This window comes from Xenopus tropicalis, chromosome 1, assembly GCF_000004195.4.
Source record: "Xenopus tropicalis strain Nigerian chromosome 1, UCB_Xtro_10.0, whole genome shotgun sequence".
NCBI lineage: Eukaryota > Metazoa > Chordata > Amphibia > Anura > Pipidae > Xenopus > Xenopus tropicalis.
The window spans coordinates 136,144,580-136,166,637 of NC_030677.2; the positions used below are offsets into that span (position 1 = coordinate 136,144,580).

A 22,058-nucleotide genomic window follows, 5' to 3' on the forward strand; every position below is an offset into this window, starting at 1 on the left:
ACCCATGTAAATGGGATTTTTTTTAAGAGTTTGGAATTCACTCCCAGAATTCCTTTTGTTTGCTTTTGTCTGTATGAGGCAGTCTCCTCAACCTAATTTATTTGTTTGTAGAACCACATGGTGACTCTACCTAAGCTGATCAGAAAACCCTACACTACACTGATGAGCCCCCAAAAAGGGCGAAACCGGTCTGTAGTTGGGAATCTGATCAGCTATTGTCCTGGCTTCAGCTTCAAACCCAGTGGGTGAGCTTTAGCCTATAGGATAAATCCATGTAAATGGGATTTTTTTTAAGAGTTTGGAATTCACTCCCAGAATTCCTTTTGTTTGGAAATTTTCTGCAAATTCATGCCTGCCGAATTATTTCGCCCATCACTGGTCAGTTGGGTTACAGCAGCAAGAGTTGAAGGATTCAGTCTAGGAACAAAGAGCACAATGGGCCAAATTCAGTTTAATTAAAACTTAACTCTTTGCTGACCTAATGCCTGGTGAATAAAAGAAAACCTTCCTAAATCTGTTAATGTTTATCTTCCAGTAGCTGTGCTGCATTTTGTCATCTACCTGTGCTAGGCTTAGTGGGTAGCACTTCTGCCTGAGGTCAATGCCAGCCTAAGCACCATCTGCAAGGAGTTTGTCCCTGTCTGTAACCGTTTCCTCCTACATTCCAAAAACATTCAGGCAGGAAAATTGATTACTGATAAAACTGCCCATAGAGTGTGTGAATGCATTAGGGACTGGGCCAGGGACTGATGTGAATGATATATATTCTCTGTTAAGCACTTGTAAATGTGTATGAAATGCTATATAAATAACAGTTAATAATGCCTTTATTATAGATGACTTTCTTTCTTTGTTGAACTGCTACCAGTGCTAACCATTTTCAGATCAATATTGTGTTTATACTGTAGCATATGCAAAATCACTGAAAAAATATATGTTAGGGAGTAAGTTACAGATTTGTTTAAATTAGCTACAAACTACAAACTAGCTCCCATCATAGCTTTTTTTTAAAGTACACTTTGAAACAATTCCTAGCCAATATGCACATCTTACGCTGCAGAAACATGAGGCTTTTTTAACATTTGGATTAAATCCATGATTTGATTACAGTTTGTGGGTTTCCTAAATACTTGTTTTGACGGGAGTCTACAGGGCTGCATTTATATACAAAGTTAAATCTGGCCCAAATTATTTAGACACATTTCTTATATTTTTTTCTTTTTTCTATTAAACCTGTGCAGGAACTTCTCCTGTACTGCAGTACTGTGGATCACCCACAAAGGAATACAGTCCATGATGCATCCCTATGGAGAGAAAGGGAAAGCAATTAAAATTATTGGGTACATTCATCTGAATGTATATGTTATAGCATTGTCACTGTTTACAAAGTTCCCTTCTCACAATTTACCCATTCAGACATAGATAACATAGATTTACCAGAACTGCATGTGCAAAGCAGCCAAAGGTCTCATCCCCGATCGTTACACAATTTAACGATTGCCTAACAAAGTCAACTGGACGTTTAGTTATGGCATTTGTCCTTGCATTCCTTGTCATTGGAGTGGAAACACCGTAAGGTGTGACTGCCTGTTGGAGGATTACAAACATGTTAAAATTCCACTAGAACTATTAGTACCAACATCAAGGAATTATAATGTATCTTTCATTTCTCATTCTGCACTCTGTCTCCTGTCTCCCTCCACTTGATGTCTTTTTCATTTTTTTTGGTTGATTATTCTCCTTATGTAGACAATATTTGTTTTGATTCTGCCCTTATCCAAGATGGACTTCCTATGGTTCCAGTTATGTGTTTGCTCTGAAGGGTTATTTAAATTAGAATATTAGTAATGTTATTGGTCTTAGCAATGTAAGACCCTTTGAGAGGCCTATCAAGACAAAAAACAACTGCACACATGTTTCTGCTGTTAACTTCTTCCTGGACCTTGACTGCCACCTTGTCTACATGCTGTTCTAAGCTATGTCATACACCTGAATTTTGTTTTGTATGACACTAGCTCTGACATATGTCCTACTGCTACTTTCTTCTTCTCCACAAGCTGACCTTACCATTGTATTAAATTTTGTCCTGACCATTTCACACTCTAGTTTTTCTTCCCTCTGAACCCTAAAGAAGTTCAATCATTGCATTATTTCTGCAGCAAGAAACCCAGAGCCCACAACATGGGTACTAGTAAATACCTATACTATTACAGATCCTTATTTCCAGCAGGGGTGGAAAGCAATAAAAATTAGTCTGCATACTGGAGTCCTTTCATCCCAGATATTCTACAATTATGTCAGCCTGTGCTCCTCTTCTGTGTAGTGCTGCTTCCAAAATGGCAGCACCCATGGCCACCAATTGATTACAGAGCAGTGGAATGTCAGCTCCAGAATGGTGACATCATTATGATGCAGCTTGGCACCAAATTGAAATAAAAGGAAGCTACTTGTAAGATTTATCTGCATGTGTTCTGATTTGCTATTTTTGACTGATTTTCTGGTTGTTGACTCTGCTACTCGATTCTGAATACCCTGATCGCTGCTTGCCCTAACATTTCTTGAACTTCAAGGAGAGATCCTTTAAGTCCTTGGAAACCCCATATTTGACTTTTCTGCTTACTTCTTGGTTATAACTAGAGGCTCTAACATACGTTCCTCCAGCAGCCAGTTGGATATCCCTAGTGTACATGATTTTGTTTTATTGTCACAGATATGAAAATTACTAAAAATATCACTCTATTATACTGCTGTAAACAAATAAGCCTCTAAACACTCATTGCTGATCATACATTTCCAAAATATTATTGTACCTGTATGATGATTCCTTTAGATTTATACTCTGCTTGAAGTGCTTTAGAGAAAGTAGTGACAAAAGCCTATCAGCAAAAGGGAAAAATATGCAGTTAAATGCAAAGCAGTGGTGCTTAACATTATGTTTTTTCCTATAGGAGAAAAAAAGTGCATAGAAACACTACTTTAGTAAAAAACAGAATTTCTAGGGATTATATTAGACATATTTATATTGAATAAAAGAATCTTTGCATTACAGTAATTTTTCTAATTAGACAAAAACTGGAGGGTTTAAATTGATAAATGTGTTGTATACTTGCCATATCTACATTTCATACTATCCTTGTATGAGGCATCATTATATTTCTGATATCTGCCTCTCATTTACTCTCATTTTAATACCACCTATTCTCTATAATCAGTTGCACTTGGATCTTTTTCTTTGTTCCTCCTTACCATACACCTTACCCTTTGTTCCATAACATATAATATTATGTGAAAAGCATCAGGGGAGGACAACGGAGGCCAGAGGAAGCAGCAATAGGGTCCCATGGGCCCACCAGGACTGGGGCCCGAGGTGTAATTTCCCGGTGTCCCAGCGGCCCAATCCGACCCTGCATTATACTGTGTAAGAATGCACTGGATACAAATTTAGTTTGGGATTCCTCTGGATAACAATTATTTGTAAGATTTAATGCAAATGGATTTTAACAATGGCTTCTTTTTTCCCCATTTTACTTTATTATCTTTGGAGATAATCATGCTCTGGGAAGCTGAATTTTGGATCTTTAGAGTTTAGAAAGTTCAGGAATTATATCTAGGTAAGAATTAGGATCCTGATTTGAACAGTTTGAGCCAATTGTGACAAACTCTTTGTTTAGGCTAGCTTTTCATGGATAATATACATAACCTAGCAATATCTTTTTGCTAAATAAATTCTTGTACTATGTAAATTTGTTTTTCCATCAATTTGTGTTTTTTCTTTTTAGATTTTTGTATTAAAAAGTATTTGAATAGAATAGACTTAAATATCAGTAATGTCTGGTGGTTTGTTTTCCGATAGTGGCAAATAAAGGCTTACTTTGGAAGCGGAATAAACAGCATACAGTGGACAAGGGAAGCGCCCAACTGCAGATGATATGTTCAGAATAAGCCCACTTTTTCTAAAAGAAAACAAATATAGATATCATCCTAAAGCTCACTTGAAGAAATGTCAAGTAAGTGAGAAGATAATTTCAGGGAAGGACTGCTGCAAGAGAAAGGTAAAAAACAAAAAAACCTGAAGCCCAAATAAATATTTGAAAGGTTAAACTACACTACTTTATACATACAATTCACCATATACAGCAGCTCTATGCAAACTAAGCTGTAGCCATCTGTACTGCCCTGCATAGGCAAATGCTCTTTGCAAGGCAATGGGATCTGTAGACTTTGTTGCCTGCAAATGTCTGTAAAAATGCGTGTGCGTTTTAGCGCTTAGTGTCTTCCAGGTCTGTCACTTTAATCCACAAACATTTGAGTTCCAATTTAAAAAGTGTGCTTTTCTAGGTGAATGGTAGAGCATAGCGAAGACTCACAACTACACATTTTAAATGCAACATAACCACTTGGGCTACCAATATATGGAGTTATATAGTAAGACAAATCAACCTCTTTTGTGGCTAGCCATTTATACAGTATATTTAAATAGAGGGGCCCTATAGGATTTCTCAGTGTCTACAACTCGCACATGGAGTAGATCATTAGCCAAGTCAGGATTAGAAGGAAATTCCCCTGCTCCTTAATTTTACCTGCAATCCCTTATGTCAAATACGTGGATAAATGCAATTTGGACATACACGTGTGTGTGGATAATTCATGTGGCCTTATAGGTTAGATACTCTGAAACTGAAAGTTCGCCTTATAAACAAAGTACCTTTATCTTAAAGTTACAGATGTCATTAGATGCTCCATGACATAAAAAATCACTTCAAATTTGCACAAAATTTTACAGCAATGTGTTGTTACACAGTGAATGTGGATTAAAAAAAATGCAGCTGTTGTTACAAACTTTAATGGCAAAGCAGGAAAATAGGTAGATTTGTGCATATATAACACATATTGCATAATAAACACACATTTGCTCCATATTGTATGTAAAGGACAACTAAAGAACACTTTCTAATTCCCACTATCAATGCATTACCTAAAATAGCATTAACAGGCCTCATAAGCTGCTATTCAATATATTTAATATAGCAAGTGGGCATTGTGGGCCTTTCTGGGCACCAGCACATGAAGTGATCCAGCTCTGATGACAGGGACCAAAACGTTGCAAAATATCCCTTCATTCACTTGAACTGAGACTTGCATGCTGCTGATGTTTACTGGTGTGCTTCTTCCCTATACAGAGTGTAGCTGAAGTTTTTGGCCCGGAAGCTGCTTGGGACATGAATGCACCCGATAAATACAAGTAAGTCGTATGCTGAGTAATATTCACCTATGTAAGAACACATAAATGATCAAGCCACCATGCAAAAGCTTTTAATTGATTATGGTGGTTTCTAATTTTTAATGCGAATTGAGTTTTGCTGTTTTTTTAATGAATCATATTAGTGTGGTCACAGAATCAATATCCAATGCCCTGTAAGAACAGAGAAAACGCAATGTTCTCTTTAGTAAAACACATTTTCCTTCCAACTAAAGCAGATGTTATTGAAATGATGTACCTCTTTTCCATTTGCTTTAATATGATTCTTGTCATCTAAAGAATTTTAAGAAAGTATTTGTTAATAAAATAATAAAGAAAAGTAAAGAAACCACTATTTTCCCTGCCAATGTGGGTGTATTACCACTGACTAAGTAATGATAAAAAGAAAAAGACTAATATCTATAAAATATAATTTTGTAGGCCTTAAAAGTAGCTGAGAACCCCTTACCTTGCCTGCACCGGTAGGTTACCCTGGTAACTATGAAGGCGCTGCCGCCTGAGCTGAGTTTCTCTGCTAGTCTCATGACAGTAGCTCCCCTGTATCTTTACGCTTATTCTAGGTAAGTAGGATATTAGAAAAGATCATGTATATGTTTTTTGGGCCACATGGAACACCTATTCCAGCCCCTTCTCCTAGTGGGTTGTATAAAGCGTAACCAAAACAAGGCTTCACACTCATTGAGGCAGCTTCCAAAGGTCTCTTTCTGCCACAGTCCAAAATTTACAGCAATTAAATGAAATGTTTTCCACCTTATGTGCCAGTTTATGACTAGGGTTTTCAAGACATTACAGTCCTGCCCTCATTACAGCCAGCAACTCTTCCCAGATGCTATTTTCCTAACTGCTATTAAACATTGTTGTTTTACCTGAACAGGGGAGTTGGATGTTTTTGGGGGTTTCTATCACTCTTCCCACCAACCGTGGCTCTACAGGCTCTGACTAGTTTTATGGCCAAGAAAATCACCGTTACTGGGATCCCTGTTTAGACACCCCCTAAACAGATCTGATTTTTGACAAATTTTTCATATTTTTACTGCCATGGTACATATTATGCATGTAAACCAAAACTGAAAAAAAGGGGGATTACATACCAAAGGAATAAAAGAGGTCTTCCTGACACAAATGGCCTATCAGTAACATTCCAGATCACTTGTATTCCAGATTATCTTGTATTGGTGTGTATTTTATCACAATAATGAAATGAAAGAAGTGGCCAACAGACAAGGATGTTTTATTCACTGCTGTCCTGCTTCAGTATTTATACATTTCTACTAGACAGAAAAGTGACTGTTATTGCTAGTTTTTTCTCTATTTGTTAAATGTATTAGTGTTTTTTTTCTCTTACCACAACTGTACATAATTTATAAATTTATGGTGGGTTATAGCTTGTGCTATTAGTTATTTCAGTTGTTACACACATACCTTTATAGTAGAAGTGATATTGCAGTTAATTACATTCTGTTAAGAAAAAAAGTAACATTAATTGAAAAAGGTAAATGAACATATTTACATTATGTACTAAACTCAGTAGGGCAATTTCTTAATTGCCTCTACGCACCCAGGGTTGCTTCCCACTCACATCTGTGGGAAGGGCAGTGGGTAGTTGTGGACACCTGTCATAATTTAATAGAAACAATTACTTCATTCATATAAATCAGGAAAATCACCTCTGCCTCTAGCAGAGCTAGACTTTCACCAATAATTTTCATATCAATGATCTACAAGGCAGTAAACCGAAAGCTTGAGTGCTTCCTGGTAAAAGGAAAACTATAACCCCGAACAATGTAAGTCTCTATAAATATGTATTGCATAAAACCCTGCTTCATCTAAATAAACCATTTTCATAATCCTAAATAGAGAATTGTCATTTTAAGTACTAAGGGCTGTGTTGGGATCATACAATTCACAGTGCACACAAACAAACCAAGGTCTCACAAACATGTTGGGTCACATCAGCCAATTAATGAACAAGGTTCTATCTTTTACTCCCACATTTCTTTCTGTTACAGTTAGAGCTGCATTATCTCCTGTCAAGTGATCTCTGTGGGAGCACACAGAACCAATAACGTAACTAATAGCGCCAGGGCCCCAGTGCAGGCCAAGCAGCTTGGCCCTCTACCCTCCTCCAGAGGACCCTGAGGGCGTGTGCGCCTGGGTGCAGTCTTATCCCCCCAAACCCTGGTGGTTCCTGCACAGACAATCACAAAATAATTGCTCAAGGTAAAGCATGTTATAGGGCAATATTCACTGATATATATATTACAGTTTGGTAAGTTTCTCTAATAGGCCACTTAATATGATATCAACTGTTGGTTAGGTATTCATTCTGAAGATAAAGTTTTCCTTTAAATTTGTGTATGCCAACCTACACCCCACATCCTTATTGCTAACACCTTAATCAGTCTCATAGTGATAACAGTGATGACAGAAGTCACTATATTTAGACTGAGAAGCATCACAAGGGAATTATAGGTTGGCAAGTGTTCATCCCTTCTGTTTGCCCAGTCAGAGTAAGATTTGTCCATTCTCATCAATGACATCACAGCTTGTTTTGAGCTACCTTGTCATTATCTGGTCCAGAGAGAAATCGGCACGGATCAGGGTTATGTAACATTCCAACATTGTTAACTAAAAAGAAAAACAAGGACACAAAGTTCTGAAAAGGAAGTCAAGTAAAGAATTTTAACCAGTTAGTTACATCCAGCCAAATCCTTTAACATGGTAACTGAAAAAACTAAACAAGTAACTGCAGTAATAGGGCATAAAGTGTGTTTTCTTATATTAATTATTTATAGAGTATTCACTTAATTTCCATCATCAGTTCATCCTATTGTAATCTAGTATCTCTCTTTTTATTAGGTCCTTAGCCTCCATTTGATTTGTGCTCTGTGCCATGGACTAAATTCAAATATGAACAAGTAAGTGGAATTCCCTACACCCCCCTCCATTTGCCCAGGGGTTACCAGCAATGCATAAACATACAGCTGCAAATAATATCTCTCTATTCTGGAAATACAAAGAACTTTTTGGGCACTTTGGAACCCCGTAATTCTCACATGTGGAAAATAATAAGAAAAGAATAAAGAGAAAGATTTAAGTTTACCTTAAAGATTCCTTACGGAATTTGTCAAGAACCAAGAGAATGTGTGATTAATGATGAAAAAAGAACATCTTTGGGATTTTTTGTAACCGTCATTTGACCCTGAATAGGTCTGGCAGAAGTAACAACCACAACAGGGCTCATTAACGACAAATGATGCAAAATGGATACAGTTGTTTACAGCATTCATTTAATGAGAATGAAATTGCCTACAACTTCAGGCCACCTCCAAAGCACTCCTCCCTGCTCACAAACTGTGCCTCTTGTTAGTCTAACCACTGGTTCTATCTGTGTACTGGCTAAAAACTTGTGGGTAAAAAAACATAACAAAAATTTGGCTTATACTCGAGTATATAAGGTAGGTATTTTTATACTTCTTGGGGTCCCATGCTATCAGGGCTGAGTTTGGGTAACTTAGGTTTTACCCAAAATACTTAAATCTGCTCTTAGGTTTCCTAACCTCTATACATGTATGTTCTATGTAGTGATTCCCCTCTGTGAGTAGGTCCTTATAGCAGGCAAGTGTTAGTGTTCAGGACACATCAGTGGTGAAAATCAGTTGAGAAAATCCTTGCCACACAGCTTTTCTGCTGTTGGATGTACAACAAATATATGTTGCATATAACACATTTATGTAAAGAAGGCTAATTTTATTAGGGAACTACCTCTTGAAGTCAGATATTTCAGAAAATAGCTATATTTTCCTATATTTATAAGAAAAGGGGTACAAAAACACTAGATAAATACCCATACCCACTCATATTATACATAGTAAGTAAATAACCACTTACTAAGAATTCCTATCTTCAAACCTTTTAGACCTTCTTCAATGTGTTCATAAATATTGTCTTTTGTGAAGTCAGCCTGAATAATCTTAACATTTTTTCCAGTAGACTGTTCTGTTGATAAATACAAAAATAGTTTGTATCATTTTATTGGAAATGTACCATAGGCCCTAGCTCTTTTAACAAAGGAAAAGTGATATTTTCAGAACAGTTGCTAGGTTCATGGGTGAGATTGTTCTTCAGACTTCTCATTTCTCAATAATTCTCAAATCACTGATTTGAAACATGCTTTTTTTTGTTTTAAACTTAGATATTTATACCACTATTATGAAATTAGAGAAAAGTACAAGATAGTGGCCCACTCAAGTATTTCCCAGGTTATAAGTACCTAATATGTACAAGTGCAGATGGGCTAGTAGAAAAATACAATTCATTTTAAACAATGCTTTAGTTATATACAGTAAACAAACTCTGTGTATCAGATGGAAACAGTCCATTATTATTAGCAATTTTGTTTATCTCATTAGCTTTGTAAACATGTGAAAAAGATATTCTACCCACCCTTCAACAACACTCTTCTTGTGCATCTAACTAGAGAGTGGGTTGGCCTCTATTCCCTATAGTAATAAAATAATTATGGGCTCTAGTAGAAGCATGAAAAGTTTCTGATTCCTTTGTGATCCTCCTATTTGTGTTTGTCTAGTTACCCTTCCACTTAGATTGTAAGATCTAAAGGGCAGGGAGCCCTCTTGTTTTAACTGTTAGCCCTTAATTGGGAATTATTATTGTATTGAACCTGCCTGTTCATTGAATGTATTATTCTACTGTAGATGGCTGCATGCACAAGAAGTGCTATATAAATAAAAATCCATGCATACAAACAGACTTTGCATTAAGATTTTCTATTTACCTAACTATTCAGCTGGCAAAATATCAACAGTGTTGCCAACAATAAAGAAAATCTTGTTGACCATTTGCCTCTGTAGTTATACATACGTGACGCCAAAATTGAAAATGTACCAATATCCATAGCAACTGCCTGCATTTTCTCTAGTGTTCGGCTGATCATAACAATATTCATCCCACGATTTGCAAGCTACAAAAGAAACAGCATTTTGATGGTTGTAGGAGCATGAGACATAGATTAACTTAATTCTCAGTTAACATAAGCTTCTGTTAAGTGTGATGTACAAATAATCAATTCACCATTAATTATTGGTACAGATCAAATGAGAAATGTATTTTCCAAAGTAAATCTTTACATTACATTTATATACTGCATTGTACTGCCACACTTATTATGCAATAAATCACCTACAGTAATATCAAAAACTGCAAAATCATTTTGTTCCTCTTTACATCCTTCAGTACACGAGAATCCTGATTTGTAAGTGTCATTGTTTATCATATAGCCTTTAATTTAATATTTGTTTAAAAAAATTCAAAGTAAAATAAATATTCTCTAGTTTATTGTCAGTACAGTAAATCAGTATTGTGTCCAAAAGCATTACTTACTTAAGTCCCATAGTTACCTGAACTATAAATGCCTCCTTAAGTATCTAGTTATTCACTGATTTGTGTTGGTCCTTGGGAGGTGGCCACGGTCTGGTTAAGCTAAACAAGCAAAGTCAGTGGCATCTAGGTATAGTGATGTGTTGTATAGGGCAAGTAACATAGTGGCAGATCAAATATCAATCTGGGAAAACCACAAGTACCAGTCAGGACAATGTGTTAAGCGACTGCAACATTTATCTGCTTTGAGTAGACAGTCATTAACTTTTATGGTGTACCTTTTATTTCTGAAATACACTGTTTATATAGCAAATAATTCAGTCATCCAACAAATGTATTTATTATTAATTGTAATAAGGAGCCAGCGCTACACATTAGAACTGCTTTCAGATAACCTATTGTTTCTCCTACTCCCGTGTAAGTAGCGGAGTCCCAAGCCAGACTTGGATTTCTTACTATTGAGTGCTGTTCTGATATCTACTGCGGCAGCGACAGGCCTTTTTATAAGGTTGCGCCCCGTGCACACTGACGTCACACGTACGCACGGGGCGCAACCTTATAAAAGGGCCTGTCACCGCCACAGGAGAAGTTAGAGCCGAAGAAGAAGCGGCGTGTGTAGGGTGCTGCTGTCAACGGGGGCTGCTGTCAACGGGGGCTGCTGTCAACGGGGGGCTACTGTCAATTGGGGGCTCTGTGTATGGGGGCACTGTCAACGGGGGCAATTGGGGGCTCTGTCTATAGGGGCACTGTGTATGGGGGCTACTGTCAACGGGGGCAATTGGGGGCTCTGTCTATGGGGGCACTGTGTATGGGGGCTACTGTCAACAGGGGCAATTAGGGGCTCTGTCTATGGTGGTACTGTCAATGGGGGCAATTGGGGGCTCTGTCTATGAGGGCTACTGTCAACGGGGGCAATTGGGGGCTCTGTGTATGGGGGCTCTGTCTATGGGGGTACTGTCAACGGGGGCAATTGGGGGCTCTGTCTATCGGGGCACTGTGTATGGGGGGTACTGTCAACGGGGGCAATTGGGGGCTCTATCTATAGGGGCACTGTGTATGGGGGCTACTGTCTGTAGGGGCAATTGGGGGCACTTTCTATGGGGGGTACTGTCTATGGGTGCAATTGGGGGCACTTTCTATGGGGGGTACTGTCTATGGGTGCAATTGGGGGCACTTTCTATGGGGGGGTACTGTCTATGGGGGCAATTGGGGGCACTTTCTATGGGGGGTACTGTGTATGGGGGAAATTGGGGGCACTGTGTATGGGGGGTACTGTCTATTGGGCCATTGGGGGCACTGTGGGGGGGTAAAACTGGTACATAGTTATAACTCACATATAACTGACTGCCTTCTCTCTATATTTGTATTTCATATGTAGGAGTTGCTATATTGTTATATATATATTCCTTAGGTAGTACAGTATGAGGGTATAGCACATTTTGCATCTGATTCCACCATTTGAACTATATAAAAGGAGTATTTTGTGAAAAAAATGAGGTGTGGCAATTAGCGTGTGGCCACAAAAGTGGGCGTGGCCACAAAATTGCCGCGCTATGCACGCTAAATCTTTTTGTCCCTCTTTTTATTTTTCGAATGTTGGGAGGTATGAATATAGCTACTAACTCCAGGGAGAAATGCCACAATAATGCCATCATGGCCTGCATGCATGCCACACACTTCCAGGTGCAAAGGTTTGTGTTTCTGGAATCAGTTACAAAAATTTGGCAGGGGTAAAAAATATGGCATGCATATGGAAATGGTTCATTAATGAGCTCTATGATCTTTTAGAATATACAGGCATCAGTTGACATTTCAACAAAATGCAATTATTTTACTTGATAGTTCAGATACAATTTCTCTTACCTCAGTCGAATATGCTTTGCCAATGCCATCTCCAGCACCAGTGACAACTGAAAAAAATACATATATCCATTGATTATAGATATAAATCTGTGTGACCCTTTAAAACATGAATCCAAATGCTGGCACTGCCCAAGTAGTGGAATGGAGAGTTTCAATTAAATGTCAAATTAAGTAACTTTTAGGGCAAATACCTATTTGTTGTCTTGGATACTCTTACAGCAAGAGTAATTTGTATTTATGCATTGTTAACCTGAATTAAAAAGCACCCTACCGAATGATGTACTGCTAATTTAAGCTTGAACTCAATCTGGAAACTGCCTTAAAGGACAAGGAAAGCCTATTTCTCTTAGGGCTTGTCAGAAAGTAGAACAGAAAGTAAATATCCTTTTACAATTGCATTTTTTGCTAAATTTTTCCTTCAACCAAGGAAAAACACAAATTTGAATATTAAAAAATATGCCTTTTAGAGTGAAAGCTCTGTGGCAAAAGTGACCTACCGACTTCCTGTGTCTTTTAGAATGATGCATGTAATCTTTAATGGCAAATAATTTTTTGTTGCAATGTATGTTCCTGCTGTAAAATGTACAGCATTGTGCAGTGCTATATAACTTATATATAAATTACAGGAGAAAGACAGTTACAATCACATTGATTGTAATCACTTACCTAATACCCCAGGCCGGTGCTTCACTTAGCTGAAAACTGCACTGGCCCGGGGTCCATGTGACCGAGCGATCCTCTTCCGTCACTTGTCTATCTAGTTTGGGTTTTCACTCTACTGCACATGTGCAAACTGCGTGAAGGCAGAAGAAGGAAGAGGATTGCTTGATCGTAGGTACCCTGGGCTGGGTTGGTTTTCTGGTAACAGGAGCACTGGCCTGAGTTATTAGGTAAGTGATTGTAGTCAATGCATTCCCTAGAGATCAAGACTTTCCTTCTTTAAGGAAAAGATACCTACACCCTCAGCAGAACATTACTGCCCTGTAATACATATCAGAAAAAATGAGCATTAGTAAACAAAAACAGTTTTAAAAACTATTATAAAAGGGGAAAGAATTAAAATATTATTTTGTTCCCATCAAAAAGCCAGCTGAATGAAGCATGAGTAAAGCAATGAACAGTGAGCCAGACGCTGCTTCTGTGTACTCTTTTTTAAATTGTTCTTTAAAACTGTAATTTATACTGGTTAAAATGACTTCGTTTGATACTTGAAAGCCACATAAGGCTTTCTAAAAATTTCCCCTTAATAATATCAAATGGTCATATTACTATTGTTATTGTTTTTTATTATTTCCTTATAATTAATCTTGTTATTAAAAAAAACAATTAAATGGTAATAAACCATATTTTGGCTTCAAGGTCTACTTGTTTTTGGCATATTTTGCTAATTAAAACATAGTTCAATTCCACAAACAGCAATAACAAAATATATCAGTGAAAACTATTTTTACAACTTGCAAATGATGCTGAGATTGTTACACATAAAATAAAATTGCCATTCTGTGATTCTCTTTTATCACGCTTTGAGAGAACAAAAAGGCATATAGGTAGCAAGTCTTTATAGGCAACCTATCGCCATACAGCCCACACTCAGCACACACGTTTTTGAACGGAAATGCCACTAGTGAGCAATATTCCAGCTGCACCAGAAGGAGCCAGCCACACACATACTAAGCAGATTAAGACATTATGGGCCATATTCAAATAAATGAGAAAACATTATTTTATGATTTATCATGTGAAAACTAAAAGGTGAGAATTTTTTTTTTTTTCCCCAACTCAATTCCAGTTTTTCCCATAGAATAGCATTTTCATGTGGAAAATAGCTCTATGGGAATATCTGAAATTGACTAAGAAGAAAGCTTTTCTCATCAAGCTGAATCTGCCCCTATATCAGTATCTGTATGGCCAGCCTACATATGAAGGCCTAGGGGCTGATTTACTAATCCACGAATCCGAATCCTGGAAAAAATCAGATTGGAAACGAACATTTTGCGATTTTTTCGTTGCTGTCGCGACTTTTTTGTGAATTGTCGCGACTTTTCCGTAGCCGTTATGACTTGCGCGAATTGTTGCAACTTTTTCATATTGAGTGCTCGTAAACGGTGGGCAAACCTTTCCAATTTTTTCGTGACGGCTATAAAAAAGTTGAGACAATTTGCGCAAGTCGTAACGGCTACGAAAAAGTCACGACGGCGACGAAAAAATCGCAAAATACCGATCACTACAAAAAAAACGCATTCGGACGCTTTCGATCCGTTCATGGATTAGTAAATCAGCCCCCTAGACTTTTTTTCTAACACAAAAGACCTGTTTTATTCTAATCTTGAATTAGCTCAATTTAAATTAGTTGTTACATTTTTCTGCCTTTGAATCAGTTATTCTGTTCCATAAAATACAGTATAAACCTACTCAGTTTCAAGAAAAAAAATCCTCTGTCCTTTACATATGAATATTTAAGAAATCAATAAAACGTGTGACATTTTTCAAGCTAAATAAATGACAGATCTTTTACAGGCTGTCAGGAAACAAAAGAATGAACCTATCAAGCAGTAATAAATAGTGTGACAGCTCGACTAGAATCAGCAACAGAAATAAATATTGCCATAAGATTCAACAGAAACTGCAATCAGGTCTGTAAGTAGGACAGGTGAAAGACATATTGACTGTGATTCTAAAGTATTTCCAGATGACATCTAATCCTAACAAAGCTATACTAATAATAAACAAACACCGTATATCACTTTCATAACAACAACACCCAGTTAAATAATAGTGCACTACGAAGTATTTAAACCTGTTAAATATAAAATCTATGCAAGGAAGCCTTATAAAACATTTGTATTCTGGCCTGTGTTTCAGTAATGTAGTTATCTAGGTCAACATTTATAACATATTTCTAATATATTGAGCTCTTTGGTGCAACAATTACGTATCTTCAACTTATTTTCCCACTCTTTTCATTTTACCATGTACCAAGGCACAGTACCATGCATATGCAAGTAAGCTTTCAACCAAATCTATGAAACTAATAATAGTAAATTAAGAAGCCACAAGGTAAATTAAAAGAATTGAGATCACAGCTTTAGTATAGACAATGGAATACTACACACATGACTGCTGAGAATTGTATTAAAAGTCCTTAATGGAAGAAATATGCCCAATGCGAACAATTTTTCTTTATGCGTATTTAATATAGTGTTTGCACATTTGCTAAACTGTTTAGCAATCCATCCTCTAGTAGAAATTAAATAGCAAAGTTTATAGTTTTCAGTATGCAGCTTTTTTTCTTGCCAAAAACATGCCACCTTTACGCAGGACCTAAAATTGCACTATTAATATTCGTAATGTTGTAACTAATTTTAAAAAATTGCAGTGCAAATGTTTTTCTGTTTGTGATTTCTTATTACAATTCCCTGTGAATCCTTTTTTTTTATTGGTAAAGGCCCACAGCCCTAATGACCCTGTTTATTATATAGAGAGGACTATAACAACACTGTGATCTCCTCGTCCACCTCACATAATTACTAATGAAATGAATAAAAACAAAACTCCAGAAATGGTGAGATATTTCAGCTTTTCCCTTTTCTAATTGTGCCCCAATATATCCAATTGATCTTACCATAATATTTAATTTAGGTCTTGCATCTCCACTTTGCTAATTGATCATTCTGCAATGGCTATATTATATCAGTTACAACAAACCATAAGGAGCGTCTCCTCTACAGAGGCTATTCCATCTTTGTTATAAATACATGTAGGACATCAAACTCATGTTGTCCTTCCTATGACGGGTGTCTGATAACTCTCCTGACTTGAGCTCAGTATCCATTAAATGAGCATGTCTTCTAGCCAAAGCTTTCTCAGTAATAGGAAAAGAATGTTTTGTATGACTTATCCTTGGGAAGGGTCACAAAAACTTATTTCTGCAGTGTGGTTGAATTATACATAAAATAAGACAGTTTATTCCTTGGTGTGTTTAGTTAAAGGATTCTCAATTTATTTACACAGAACTTATCCCTGTTCTAGATAATCTCACAAGATTATGGGCCCGATTCATAAGGAGTGCTAATTATAGCATGCGTTAAAAATCTTATCACTTCTTATTTTTCGCTCGATTCACTAAAAGGACACTTGTCATAATTAAGAAGCGATGTTCTTGGCGTTATTTATCTTGCGACGACATATTTTCAAGCAACGTGCTGCGTAATATGTTGTGCGCTGCGTAATATATTGCTTGAAAATATGTCGTCGCAAGAGAAATAACGCCAAGAACATCGCTTCTTAATTATGACAAGTGTCCTTTTAGTGAATCGAGCGAAAAATAAGAAGTGATAAGATTTTTAACGCATGCTATAAATAGCACTCCTTATTTCGGACTTTAGTGAATCGGGCCCTATGAGTTGATTTCTGTCCACTATAACATTTTAATATTAATACTATCCAATTTAAGGGACATTCCTTAAGGACATCCACAACAACAAAGGCTGCTCCAAAATGTCTTTGCCTTCCTGTTATAATGAATGTAGCCTCATGGTTTTCTTCCAGAGCCTTTCTAAACACCAAGAAGCATTCATACAAGCAACTACTAGGTGTGGGCTATACTCCCATTATCTGTTGCTAGAAGGCTCCAGTAGAACAAAGAAGTGTTTGCAGGAATCTTAAAATTACATGACTTTTTATCACATAAATGCAGAAATTAAACTTTTTTAAATTCAATTGTCCCCTTTAACCCTTCCATGGCCTTATTTGCATATGCAAGTTAGGATCCAGATTCAAATATTTTACAAAGGATTTGGGGTTCGGCCAAATCCCAAAATAGTGGATTTGGTGCAACCCTATTATGTATTATGGCAGGAGTTCTTAAAAAAGGCATCTGCAATCAAACTGAAGCTGGTCTTTAGACCCACCACACATAAGAAGAATGTTTGCAGACATCATTGATTCCCATATCTTTTACAAGGGAATGACTTGGTCTGAGTGAAACTGGCACACATTGCATCAAATCAAAGAGATCTAACAAAACATAATTGGCTGATGGCCACACTCACAGGTAAATATAGTTTTAATAGAAGAGCAATATCAAGCCCGACAGACCAATACATCTCAAATCTACAAGAAGAAATTAAAATGGTGTTAAGTTGAGGAAACCAGTGTGCTTTAGTTCCACAACAGCTGTTATCCTGCAATACTATGCCCAAAACCTTTCTTTTATTAAACCTAAGTTTAAAATCTTATCTGCTTTTTTATATAGTCATAGTTATTTCTCTTCCCTCTCATCATTTATATAACCTTTTTCTTACTTTGGCAAGCTCTCTCTAAAGTTAAGAAGAAGGAATGTATACAAAGAAATATAAACATATTTGCTGAAGGCAGTAGCCAAATGGGTAAAAGGGAAGTGGTGAAGAAGGGTAAAAGGGATACTGCCATGATTTTTATGGTGTACCTTTTATTTCTAAATTACACTGTTTACATAGCAAATAATTCACTCTACCATTTAAGATTTTATTCTTGAACCAACAGATGTATTTTTTTTTAGCTGTAAGATTGGTGTGTAGGCAGCCATCTCAGTGCATTGTGCCTGATTCTGAACTTTCAGAAGGAGCCAGCGTTGCACATTAGAACTGCTTTAAGATAAACTATTGTTTCTCCTAATCTCATGTAACTGGAGGAGTCCCAAGCAAGACTTGGATTTCTTACTATGGAGTGCTATTCTGATATCTACTGGGAGCTGTTATCTTGCTACCTTCCCATTGTTCTGCTGATCGCCTGCTGGGGGGAGGGGGGGAAGGGAGGGGGGTGATATCACTCCAATTTGCAGCTCAGCAGTAAAGAATGATTGAAGTTTATCAGAGCACAGGTCACATGGCTGAGGCACCCTGGGAAATGAAGAATATGGCTAGCCCCATGAGAAATTTCAAAATTAAATATAAAAAAAGTCTGCTTGTGCTTTTAAAAAACAGATTTCAATGCAGGATTATGCTGGAGAAGCTCTATTAACTGAGGTATTTTGAAAAAAACATGTTTTCCCATGACAGTATTCCTTTAACTAACCACATTCCTGTTGGTACACACTTGAAAAAAAAATATCCAAGCTTCGAAACCAAAAGCAGAAACAAGAAACTTATAACTCAAAGCAATTAAAACCTCACTGCAAACAAAGCATGGAAAATGCATTAGTCACTGAAAAAAAACAAAGTAAAAGACAACATTACACACAGAATAGGGATCAACCTATTTTTTTTTATTTTCCTAATAGAAATATTCAAGGCAAATGGACACCAAATACTTGTGGTGCTGTTCTCAGGACTCAATGCACCCAACTATGAAGCACTAAAACTGGGTTGCTCTTCTTTACTTAAGTGTGCAGCGCTGCATTGGGTTACGATTTCAGGCTGTTGAAGCCTTGGAAATATACTGCTATAGAATAAAAATGTGCCGTTACTTTTGTAACAGGTAGAGCACTGGAAATTACATAACCAAGACAACAAAGGTTTTTTATATATGCGATTGCATCTCCCACTTGCAACTGCAATTATGCTGTAATTATGGGGGAAATGCTGCATTGTGGGTAAAAAAAATGCACCTAAAGACCCCTTATATCTTCAAAGCTCTTTTGTTAACTATAAAATCCCTTTGAAAAGCTTTGCATGTACTACGGTACATCCTAGTACTAAAGTACCAAAAAGTATTCAAAGACCAGCAGCTGTCCTAATGTATACATTGCTGCCTATGTCTTGCAGCACTGTATTCATGATGGGTGGGAGAAAGACATGCCTCTTTCAGACGCGTATGTAGGGAATGTCAGAGGATGCACAACAGGTCATGCAACCTTTGTTCCGTACTGTGCACCCCACCCCATTTTACCCAGCACAAGATACACAACGCAGCCATTACCATTGGCAAAAATGCTTAATGCATGAGAACTAGGTGCTCTTACACTTTTGCCTGATTACACAATAAATGACCCCTCAAATGTTCAAATGTTGTAGCCTCTTTTTATAGCCAATACAAGGTGTTGCAGGAAAAAAATCGAAAACTTACATTATCTTAAAAATTGTGTTAATACAAATTGCTTTATCTTAAGAGCAGCATTATTGCAATAAACAAATTCTGGCCCCTTCTACCAGCATGCAATGCTGCCCAATATAAATGAACTATATTGTTATACATCAATTGGTGCACAAACTGGTGAATTTCATCTTAATTCTTAACAAACTGCTTGCACTTGCTAAAAACCGAAGAACGCGTTTCAGTTTAACCAGTAGGGTACCTTCTGCCATCACCATCAATGCTCTGAATAACATCTTAAGCTTTATATTAATAACTTTAAAATAAGAATACCTATCTAGTTTTTTCCTATTGCTTGGCAATATTGTTTTTTAAATTATGAATTTCAAAAATGGGTTACAAGGCAAATTTTACATTTGACGCAAGTTATATATGAATATATTCCTAGAAAATTCCTTGATTTAGTTATCATCTTGTCCGCGGTCTCTTTCGACTACAGGTGGCTACTGCCAGCATGTCATTGGCCTTTCTATTTAAAAGCTCTTCTGAGGAGGGATTTTAATCAAAGGTTTTATGTTATGTCTGCTGGATAATCAGTACTTACAACTTTAATTGCAGAGCATCATGCTTTTTCCCCACTATGTAACTTACCACCCAGTCTGTGCCTCAGGTGCAACTGTTAGGCACTTGTCTCTGCATGTGCCTCTGCCCAGAGGAGCAACAAATAGTTAGTTAGATGATGTTTTATCTATAAACGATGTTCTATTATTAAAGGGGATATAAACCCAATAATAAAATGTTGCCTAATGACAGATAATTAAAGTGGAACTCCACCCAAACACAACTTGAGCTTTTGAAAAGTAAATATGATTCAATCTACTTTGTAATATACATCAATTGAAAATATGCAGCCTTTTCATGATTTTAATGTAATATCGTGGTTTGGAACAGTTACCTATGCCTAGCCCCTGCTCTCCTGCTGATCTGGATGACTACTTTGAGACTCAAAAACAAAACCACTAGTTGACTGTGGTCAGCCTGCCTTCAGCCTGCATCCTCCAAATCCCACAATCCCCTGCACACATGATGTTATTAAGGAACATCACAGTGCAATGCATTGTGGGTTATGTAGTTCCTGCATGCTTTCTGTAAGCTGTGGAGAAGTTGTTACAATTTGTAACATCAATGTTTTAGTCCCTCCTCCCCTGCCAGGATTTCAAATAATGGAGAAGGAGAAAGAACTATTTTGCAGCTGGAGTTTAGCATATAAAAATGGTATTTATTCATACTTTTTGAAAAAGTATATTAAGGGTTTTTGTGTTCTGTGGGGCTCTTTAACAATGTTTGGGTTGGAAGCCAGAGTTCCCTTTAACTATTATCAGTTTTCCAATATACAATTTCAATGGCTTAAGCATTATTTGTATATGTAATTGCAATTGAAAACTGTATTTGTTCCTTATTCTGCACTGCTGGTTCTGTCTCTTGAAACACTGTAGCAAAAGTTAACCTTTTAATAGACAGTCAACAGTCTGTTAACCAACTGCCTTCTGCTATATTCTTTTAATATTGAAACCACCAAGACAGACAATGGAATGAAACAGAGTGATACTGCTTTTAATGTAAGTTATAATTACAATCTTTGAAACCATTGAAAAATTGTAATTAAACAGATTGCAAAGTTGTAAGTAAAAATGTTTTACCCCAAGTTTGAATAATTTTTACATTTCTGAAGGGAATTTTTTTTCAATAAATTCATATTAGTAATATAAGTACAGGCAAAAATGCTTCTGATCATTTACCCTAGAAAGTAAAATATTTGTGCAGTTCTATATAATAATACTCACAGATGAGGTAATTTCTGCTTTATGCAGTTCTATGCAATAATACTCACAGATGACGTAATTTCTTCTTTTAAAAACTGACTTATTTGCTTAAGAGATAACAAACATTTACAAATATTATTTGACACAGAACATTTTTGTATGCAATCATCATATTTTTACCTGCCCATTCTCCCAGGGATTGAAAGAAAGACTGAGGCAATACTCCCCGAAGATGTTGAAACAGATACATTAGGAATCCAAAAAACTTCACTGTGAGGTAGAGACATGTAATAAGTCCCACTACAAAGAGAAACTGCTCCATGCCAAATAAATCCAGGGATAAGCAAGGTCCTGTTTGTTTATGCTCTCGCTCACTGCTGAGTTACTTATTGGTGAGTATATTCTCTAGTTAAGCCAGACAGAGATGTGGGATCACATTTATCCCTAGAGAGCATGTCATGGGTTTAAAAAAATCAGCAGATACTCCTTTTATTCTCTCCTCCTTTTTCCCAAATGTTACACACAAGTTTTGGGAGCAGAATTTAACTTCTGCATTGCCAGATCAGAATATGCAGTGCACAATGGAATAATGTAACATTGCTGACCCAGCAAGCATTTTCACCTTCAGGTAATTATGGTAGGTGCTGTCCTCCCGGAAACTAGCATATAACAAACATTCAGTTTTTAAGATACCCCGAAATACA

At 36.9% G+C, this 22,058-nt stretch overlaps 1 protein-coding gene across 1 annotated transcript; it reads right to left on the reverse strand.

Moving 5' to 3' along the window:
* Positions 1-314: 314 nt before the first annotated feature.
* hsd17b3 (hydroxysteroid (17-beta) dehydrogenase 3) lies at positions 315-21,755 on the reverse strand. The gene is made up of 11 exons (XM_012971547.3): positions 21,535-21,755; positions 12,521-12,567; positions 10,166-10,241; positions 9,152-9,259; positions 7,821-7,888; positions 6,683-6,718; positions 5,499-5,533; positions 3,872-3,953; positions 2,811-2,876; positions 1,438-1,587; positions 315-1,304 (listed from the first exon to the last, which is right to left on the reverse strand). The coding sequence occupies exons 1-11, from the start codon at positions 21,674-21,676 to the stop codon at positions 1,206-1,208; spliced, it is 909 nt and encodes a 302-aa protein (XP_012827001.1). The 5' UTR covers positions 21,677-21,755; the 3' UTR covers positions 315-1,205.
* Between the last annotated feature and the right edge of the window lie 303 nt (positions 21,756-22,058).

Coding starts and splice junctions, on each gene's coding strand:
- hsd17b3 (XM_012971547.3), bottom strand. CDS start 21,676: ATGGAGCAGTTTCTCTTTGTAGTGGGACTTATTACATGTCTCTACCTC. Junction 9,260..10,165: donor GGCAGTTGCTATGGATATTG/GTACATTTTCAA, acceptor ATTTATCAACAG/AACAGTCTACTGGAAAAAAT. Junction 7,889..9,151: donor TTTGAAGATAGGAATTCTTA/GTAAGTGGTTAT, acceptor TTTTCTTTTTAG/TTAACAATGTTGGAATGTTA.